This window comes from Pyrus communis, chromosome 11 (assembly GCF_963583255.1).
Source record: "Pyrus communis chromosome 11, drPyrComm1.1, whole genome shotgun sequence".
In the NCBI taxonomy this organism is placed as follows: domain Eukaryota; kingdom Viridiplantae; phylum Streptophyta; class Magnoliopsida; order Rosales; family Rosaceae; genus Pyrus; species Pyrus communis.
The window spans coordinates 22,066,812-22,076,771 of record NC_084813.1 but is presented as its reverse complement, the minus strand read 5'-3'; the positions used below and the strand labels follow the sequence as shown (position 1 = coordinate 22,076,771).

The 9,960-nt window shown below is 36.0% G+C and overlaps 1 protein-coding gene across 1 annotated transcript; it reads left to right on the top strand.

Moving 5' to 3' along the window:
- The first annotated feature begins 7,494 nt into the window (after positions 1 to 7,494).
- LOC137709539 (AP2/ERF and B3 domain-containing transcription repressor TEM1-like) lies at positions 7,495 to 8,406 on the top strand. The gene has a single exon (XM_068448622.1). The coding sequence runs from the start codon at positions 7,495 to 7,497 to the stop codon at positions 8,404 to 8,406; it is 912 nt and encodes a 303-aa protein (XP_068304723.1).
- The last annotated feature ends 1,554 nt before the right edge of the window (positions 8,407 to 9,960 follow it).

Below are 9,960 nucleotides of genomic sequence, written 5' to 3'. Positions count from 1 at the left end.
CGCCGAGGGTGGCGGTCGGCCGCCCCGACTCGCCGGAAAATCCAACTATTTCCAAAAATTCTCAAACTTCACAGAAATGAAGATCTCAGTGAGTGGAGCAACTTTCATACCTGTCACGAAGTCCAAAAGTGGACGGAAGATGGTCAATTTTTCCCACGAAGCCGGCGGGTGCCTAAAACTTCCCGACGTCGATTCGTCGTCTACCGTAGTCCAACGAGGTCAAGGTTGGTTGGGTTTTGCTCCTGGGATGATGGGCTACAAAGCCCAAGTGGTGGCATCGGCCATTGCTTTGCCGATTTGCCGGAAAATCGAAAAGGGTGGCCGGAGCACCATTGATTTTCGTCAACTTTCGTGGCCTCAAACCGCCCCATACCATGGTTAATCAAGGTGATTCTTGGATGGGTTTTGTAGAGGGGAATGAGAGCTTCAAGATGGTGGTGGTGGCATCGAAAAACTCCACCGGAGTTGGCCGGAATCGGCCTTGGAAGATGGACTCACGGTGGTGCGGGTATGGGTGCACGGGAAGCTTTCTTCCATTTTTTTTTTTTCTTTTCTTTTCTTCTTTCTTTTTGATTGGCTGCAAGCTTCACTTTTATTTTCTAATTGGTTCCTTGTCGCTTTAATTTAATTGGTCCACTAATCCCACAAGGTGGGAATTCAAATATTTAAATAACCAATTTCAAACGTCCATAAGTATACCGTTATAATCCGGACTCGCAAACGGATTTCGCCTATACGTTCGTACCAAAGAGTACTACGAGGATATGCTTAAAGAATAAGTCCCACATCTCTCAAGTCGATGGTCAACGGAAGTCAAAGTCCTTACCTCAAGGGCAATTTCGTAAATTCACGCTTTTAAAATAAAATAAAAACGTAAAATTTGGAACGGGTTGTCACAACGATATTTTCCACTTTGGGCTTACCATTCCTCACGGTTTTGTTTTTGGGAACTCACGAGCAACTTCCCAGTGGGTCACCCATCATGGGATTGCTCTAGCCCCCTTCTCGCTTAACTTCGAAGTTCCTACGGAACTCGAAACCAATGAGCTCCCAAAAGGCCTTGTGCTAGGTAAGGATGAGAATATACCTATAAGGATCACTCCCCTGGGCAATGTGGGATGTCACAGTCCAACCCCTTAGGGGCCCAACGTCCTCGTCGGCACACCACGACCAGGGTTAGGCTCTGATACCAAATTGTCACATCCCGCCCCAGGGCGTATCACTTTCCGGTCCCGCTCCACCACCGTAGCACGATATTGTCAGCTTTGGGCTTACCATTCTCTCACGGTTTTGTTTTTGGGAACTCACGAGCAACTTCCTAGTGGGTCACCCATCATGGGATTGCTCTAGTCCCCTTCTCGCTTAACTTCGGAGTTCCTATGGAACCCGAAGCCAGTGAGCTCCCAAAAGATCTCGTGCTAGGTAAGGATGGGAATATACCTATAAGGATCACTCCCCTGGGCGATGTGGGATGTCACAATTAACTTAAAAACCGCCATAATCTATCAAAAATATTTAAAAAAAAAGGATTCAAAAATTCTAATGGTTATAATCGACAGAATTTTTTTAATATCCGCCAGGAATTTATGTGGGATATAACCAACATGATTTTTCTAATATCCGCCAGTAAATATCCGCTAGGAATTTATGTCAGATATAACCGACAGAATTTTTCTAATATCTGCCACTAATTAAATGATGTGTCAGATATAATTTATCCGACAGAATTTTTCTAATATCCATCACCATTATCCGCCACCTAAAGCTAATATTGTAGTAGTGGAACTTGAATTACTTTGACGTTACGTGATTGGCAAACTGGCGAATGCAATATGCTTTCTTATGTAGCACAAACCTTGTTATTGAGACTCTTTATTGGATATAAAGTTTGGTTGGTTGGAAATGTGAATCCTTTTGTAAATTTAAATTTCATGTGAATTTTATATGTTGAAGCTGAGTTTTAATATAGTATAGTGGCCCTATTACTAAAATGCATGATTCTCCGATTTGAACCTGCTAGCCATTTGGAATGTTGTAGATTCACACCAACTTTGGTGCCTATACTTTAAAAGCCACCGATCCTAATACAAACACATAGGCCATTGTTACAATAGAATCCTCTACATAGGCCATGTTCTCTAGTTTAGTGGTTGCTTGTTGGCCATTGAGGTTTGCCACCTATGAGAATATCCACACTTGACAATAGACACAAATAAAAAGGATGACTTTTAGCTAAATTTCTAGTAGTGACGACGACAGTTCAGTAGCAGCAGATGGTGGTCAGGATTGCAGGCAACAACGTATACGAGAAGAGTAATAGATGATGGATCGACTCGATCCAGCGTTGGCGCAACTCGACTTTGGCGCAGCTCTAGATTTCAATTCCAGAAGCTTTATTTTTTTGTTCTTCAACTATGAATGAATGACAAACAATAAACCAAACTAGAGAACAAAAAATTTCCACAGATAGAAACTGGAAAAAAATAAAAAATAAAAAAATAAAACAGATACACACATTGATAATGAATGGTAGCAGATTGATCAAACTTACTTTGATACCAAATTAAAAATAAATGGATGAACAAATGAAATATAATTATGAACGTTATATTATTAAACGAGATTGTCAAGACGGCTACAACTGAATGACTACATCTTCACGGACTTATTTCATACTAAATTGTAAGTTATATTATAGAGAGTAAAATATAAGAAATTCTAATTCAGATAGGCTAGGCCCAAATAGTAAACTAACAAGCAAACTCATATATATATATATATATATATATATATATATATATATATTTAATAACCATAAAATACTAATATTTTTCAAATGTTTCCAGGATGGTGTTATGATTGGAATTCCTTGTTATTTTAATTTTCAACATACCTCTACTGTCAAAATTGGTCCTGTTTCTTGTCTAAAAAGTGATGATTGTTTAATGTTTACACAAATAAGCCATTTTTATTGCCAAACAAATCATAGTTGAATATGTGAACATAATTTATGTGATTTTAATAAGTTATTCTTGTATAATGTGATTTGTAAGTAGAAAGATATATTGCTCGCAAGAAGTACTGTTAGTCAAAACTTTACAGAGGATGAGGTGACTTGCTACATCGGCACGAGTTTAGATTTGTTGTGTTCAAATACTCTATGTCTAGCTTATGACCACGTTCTCCTTTCGACACTTGTCTTTATAGATAACCTTAAGATAACATCATTAGATTTTAGGCAAGAAGAACACAATGTTAAAAGAACATGTGTCAAAAGAACATGATCACAAGCTGGACAAAGGGTATTTGGGCGCTACATATGTGGAGTCCATCGACATAGTGTGAAACCGAAAGAAGACAAGCCCACGACGTGAGAACCTTGTGCGGGACAAGGACGCTGCCTTGATTTACTGTTTGTTCATCATTAGGCCCGGGGAGGATTTCTCTCTTTCCATGTTTCTTCAATTCGTTAGGGTGTATTTTAAACGTGAGATAAAAATAAAACTAAGAATAGAATCCGAACTTTTTTATGTTTAGTGTAGCAGAAGTTTCCTTTTGAACTGTAGATCTAAAAAATCTTTGCTAAGATTTGAATGGAATGACCCTTTCAGTAAAACATATCTTTAAGTCACATGCATTATTCCTTTCGAGTCATACAGGGAACCTTCTATTGGAGATTAAAGGAGTTCTTGCTTTTCATGGTTAAATTATTCCTTAGATAAGAAATTGTTTAAGTACTTTATTGGATTAAGGCATATAAAAGGAACAAATTGAGCTAATTCCCCACTCAATGCACAACCGCTCAATTAGAAGTCAATATCATTTTTTGTCTACTACCAATACCTGCTGCTGTTAGAGAAGGGGTCCTGCCAAAGGAAATTGTATCTCTTAAAGTTTAGGAATTAATACTATAAGCGGATTTTGATTGTATTCTTGATTTGTAGAGATCTTTACTTGTGCATCAAATACACACGATTGTATATATAAGCTTTTGTGCTATGAATGTAATTAACAAGATTATAATTCATACATGGCATCAGAGCATTTATTGTAGCTCGCTCACACAATCAATCATCTAACCTATTTCCAAGTCTATAAGGCTCAAAGATTATTGAGGTTTTGGCACTATATTCGAACTTTCATAGAACATTAATAGTAGTTATATGAAAGAATTCCATGGTCCCTTTCATAATACATGAAGATATTTAAGCAGATATAAACATAAATTTATTTAGATGAAGCCGAAACCTGTGTGACATATGTTGTAGATAATTACAGTTTTTTATTTTATTTTTATTTATCAATGTCCAGAGTTTAGGTTGAGTTTGGTGTGTATTAGTGATGAACGGTAGTTTGGGAGAATAGTGGTGTATTTTTCTAGAAAGAATTTAAATTTAAATTGTTTAACGGAGTGTAGAGAGAAATATGATGAATTTAGATAAGATGATGAGTTTAAATAAAAAGAGGCAGATTCTCTGTCCTCCCACTTCTCGTGCTCTTTCGTGTTCTTCTATTTGTGTGGTTATGGTTAAGTCACATCAACATTATATATTACTATTCATTTTTGTCTTATTATCTCTATAGAAAACAATATAAAATGTTGACGTGACTTAACCGTGACCACATAAAACAAAAGCACGAAAGGGTACGGAAGGTGAGAGAGCAGAAAATCTACCTCCTAAATAAAAAGCCTGTTAACCAATTAAGCTAGAAATTCCTTGCAGCCAAAATAAATCTTAAAGCTCACCATTTGTCTTTTTCGTTTGAAAGTGAAAGTGTCATTTTTTGCTGGCACATAAAATAAAGACACGAAAGAATACGGAAAATGAAAGAACAGAAAATCTACCTCCTAAATAAAAAACCTGTTAACCAATTAAGCTAGAAATTTCTTGCGGCCAAAATAAATCTTAAAGCTCACCATTTGTCATTTTCGTTTAAAAGTGAAAGTGATGTGCCATATATACATATATATCTAAAGTCCTCTACAAGAAGTTAAACATGTCGTTCCTCTAATGTCCAAGCATTTTTCACTTTCCATGTGCATGGGCGGTCAAAAGAAGCAGACGTGAACGCCCAATTGGGATAATGTGCCAAAGCCAAAGTGTTGAGCAAGGTGATATATTTTGTGACCATCACAACATGCAGAAAACCAATCAGAACATGCCACGCATGCATGGAGGACACGTCCAAGTCCATCCCCTCAGATTCCAACCACTCTTCCCCTCCCATCGTACAAAATCCCACATGGGGACATGAGAAGAAGGAAACCTTCTAGCACCATGAGATGGCAACAGGTAATATATATATATATATATATATATATATATATATATGGAGGGTGCTTTTGATGTGATCCTTAATCACTAATGTACATGGATTGAAATCATATTAGTTTTTAGATTTTGATTAAAGTTCTTTAATTTTGTATAGAATATTAGCATTAATCAATTTCCATATCAACTATTTTATATTTTAAATTAAACATATATTAAATATTGTAATATAGACATCCTTTAAAGATTTTTTTTTTGTCCGAACATTTAAAGCAATTAAATAAAATAAGTTACCACATTTATGAGATATAAAATCCCATAAGAGTTGAACCTTAACGTTTATGGGATTAAACAACAAACTCCACCCTTAGAAAAAAATTGGTTTTTTTTATTGAATGTCATATAAAAGATAAATGTTTCCATAATTAAGAATGTACCCATGTACAATTATAGTAATTCACAAGAATGCATCCATATACAATTTCAACATTAAAACCCATATGTGACAACAACAAGAAAAATAATGTACCCATATAAATTCTTAATGTAAAAAATGATTAAAGGATAGAAAAATGGAAGCAAACCATAAGACCAAATTACTTAAGGCTACATACTATATAAATCTTATAGGAAAAAAAGTTATACATATATGGGTACACAAAAATTTAGAAGAGAAAGTTACAATGGTAGTATAGAATAAAAGTTGGGTACATGGATTAAGGAACAAGAGAAGAGAATGTAGCCAATGAAATTAAAATTGCATTCAGAGCAATATAATGTTCATTTGTTACGATTTTGCAATATGATGGTCATGGACAAAAAATAAGTTTGAAATTTTTTTCGCGAAATTTAAATTTGAAGATACATATTCAATATAATAATGTTGAATTTGAATATAAGCATAAATTTAAGTGAGAGAATTTTGGGATTTTCAATTACAAACGTGATAATGTGGGACAAATTATAAATTAAAATTTGTTGTAAAAAAAATAAAAAGATGACATGGAAGTATTTTAATAGTAAAATGTTGAGGTGTACAAAGTCAAGAAGTCAATGGACTTTGATCAAAAACTGAAAACCAATAAGGTTTAATTTATGAACATTGGTGACTAGGGATTAGATTCTAATTTTTCCTATATATATATATAGCCCTTTATGCACATGGATTTCTATTTTTTTTAACATGGAATTAGGTGTGCGGTTCACTCTACATCGAACTTCAACAATCCAAATTATCTATTTTGTAAGTTTCGATTCATAAATCATCCTTACAAAAATTCAATTCAATTTGAAACTATTTGCCTACTTAATTATCAAGATAAAATTTCATTGTTTCTTTTTATTCTATTACAAAGTATTCGTTAATTTCTTTGAACACAATTAGATGTCTTAATGTTTTTCCAATTTGGCTAATATTTTGCAATGATTATGAGATGCAACTTAAAAAATAGACAGTTCGGATCGTTAAAGTTTGATGTAGTATGGACCCCACAACTAATTCCCGTTTCTATAAAAAAAAAATGAGAATCCATTCCCTTAAAGATTATATATATAATCAGGAGATATATAAACAGGAGAGCTTGATAGAAATGCAAAATTCTTTGTGAATATTTTTACTTTTATTACACGTACCATCCTACAACTATATATATGAACATCACACACTCTTACCATATACTTCTCTGAAATAAAATTAAACATTGGGCCTACGTGTCTCATCCTCCTCTCTTAAGAACAGAAAATACACTAGAATTATTCAGTTCATTTCTCGTCTCATTCTTCTTATGATTCAAAAACAACCTGGAACAGAGTTTGATTCTCATCCCCTTCTCATGCAAATCCAAATACCCTAGAAACAAAGTTCAATCCTCCCCCCAATAGGTCGGTGTGCCAGAAACTCATCATGGAGAAAGAAATACTACCTAAACATTAGTGACCATTGTCTGTCAAGTCTAGAAATCCAAATACCCTAGAAACAAAGTTCAATCCTCCCCCCAATAGGTCGGTGTGCCAGAAACTCATCATGGAGAAAGAAATACTACCTAAACATTAGTGACCATTGTCTGTCAAGTCTAGAAACCCAAGCGGTCAATTCTTGTCATCATCTTCCTCAAACTCATTACCCTAGAAACAAAGTTTGATTCTCACTCTTCTCTTCCTACGAATCAAAATACTATAGAAATAGAGTTTAATTCTCGTCTTCCTCTTCCTCCCGATCAGAATGGATTTGATGAGTTGCTGGAATGCGAGCACAAGTGACTACTCAACAATGAATGGAGCAAACGGTGCAAGTTCAAACAAGTTGCCTTCTTCAAGGTACAAAGGAGTAGTGCCACAGTCAAATGGCAGGTGGGGAGCTCAAATATACGAGAAGAGTCATCGTGTATGGTTGGGAACCTTCAATGAAGAAGAAGAAGCTGCTAAAACCTACAACATTGCCTTACTAAAGTTCCGGGGTCTTGATGCCATCACACACTTCAGTCGAAGCCAAATGAAACCCTACGGACCTGATGTCACGGAGGCTCTTTTCTTGGAATACCATTCCAAGGCTGAAATCGTTGACATGCTTCGAAAACATTCTTATGCCAACGAGCTCGAGATGTACAAGCATAAGTTGCACAATGGTGGTGCTCTAGGCCTTGACGATGGTGGAAAGCGTACGAAGTGTTACCTTGATTTAATGGACACGTGTAGTCGCGACAGGGAGTTGCTTTTCGAGAAAGTGGCAACACCAAGCGACGTAGGGAGATTGAACCGCATGGTTATACCAAAACAACATGCCGAGAAGCATTTTCAGGTTCATGTGAGTGTAGGGTTTGGTAAAGGGGTGTTGTTGAAATTTGAGGATGAGTTGGGGAAGGTGTGGAGGTTTGGGTACTGTTATTGGAGTAGTAGTCAGAGTTATGTGTTGAGCAAAGGGTGGATTCGTTTTGTGAAGGAGAAGAAGCTGAAAGCTGGTGATGTTGTGAGGTTTCAGAAATCGGTAGGGGAGGATAAGAAGCTGTTCATTGAGTGTAGACCTAGAAAAGTTGACGTTTCGGGGATCGAGGAGATGGATGGTAGGGTTGCTGACCCTTTAGCGACGGTTCAAGATGATGGAGTGGTGAGGTTGTTCGGAGTTAACATATCATGAAAACATGTGCATTATAGAGAATAGCAGGTGTTGGAGGCTTGGACCATGTTCAATAAGTTAAAAGTCAACCTTTTATTTTCTTTTTCTTTTTGCTTGATAAAGAGAGAGCCTTCTCTTGCAGTGCGTGCAATTAGAATAATTATATGACAAAGCTCGTGGCATATAGAACGATTGGGTAATTTTCAAGTTTAATAAAAGAACGAGAATATCTTAATCCCATCGTTCTGTAACCAAATGGCTGGCCATCGTTTTGTAAATTTAAGGGGAACGTTATATAAACGCACAAAACTGTACTTACTCACAAAATCTTTAATGTAAGTGAGTAGTAGAGTTCATTTGTATTAATTAGACAGTGTGTAAAAAATATGATAATATTTGTTTATTTAAATAGAATTATTGTAAATTTCTTTCATCTTCCACTACTTGCATATTTTTCTCTTTTAAAAAAAATAAAATTACTAAAAGAATTTGAGCAAATACGAACAACAATGATTCAAACTTCAACTTTGACAAGCCACCTACTATAGTCTAGTGATATTTATTTTTCATTTATAACTGAGGTTTTTTGTTCGACTCTTGTGAATGGCGATTTTCGTGCCAAATTATTATATGGCTGACCTATTATATGGATTAGCCCAAATGATCTCTTAGTGTAAATATATCGCTGAATTCAAAAACTTCATTTGTAACATAAGACAATATTCTAAGGAGGCATTCCTTTTTCAACATAAACTTGACATTATTTTATTGTACAAACGTCATAAATGGAACCAATCATTTTCTTTAGCTTGTTGAAAGATCCTCTCCATAAAAATTCATAGATTTGGAGACCATTTAAGCGTCCATATGTACAAGTAAATCGACAATTATGATAACAAGTAACATCCTTGAATGAATGGCTAAAGATCGTACGATTGAACGGTTGACAAATTAGTAAATTTTTTGAAGACGACCTTTAAATGATGATAAATAGAATAAATGATTTTGATTTGAGAAGCAAAATAATGCTACATAATCACTAAGGGATGAATGACTCCTTACAAAGGAGAAAAAAGATGAATGACTTCTTACAAAGGAGAAAAAATCCTTTCTTTTTCACGCAAGTAATTTGACAGGATAACTTACCAAATCTAAATCAATAGCTACTTTAACGTACTATTTTGTATTTGTTATGCTATCACTCACGTGACTTTAGGTATCGTTTGGTACGTGGGATGGGACGGAACAAAGTGGGACAAGACGTTCCGTCTCACGTTTGCTGTACGGGTGGAACGAGCTGTTCCACGGGACGAGTTTTGGGTGAATTTTCGTTCCACCTCACCCCCTGGAACGACTCGTTCCACATCCGTGGAACACAAAATTATAACCTCTCCGTCTCCTTCTTCTTCCTCCTTGTTTCCATCTGAGGGCATCTTTGCTCCCGCTCCGTTCCGTTCCGTCCTGTCCCGTCCCGTCCCATTCTGTTCCGTCCCGTCCCGTCTGCATACCAAACGATACCTTAGGTACGCTAGAGGTATTTAACATCATTGCATAAATGATTTAGGGAATAAACAC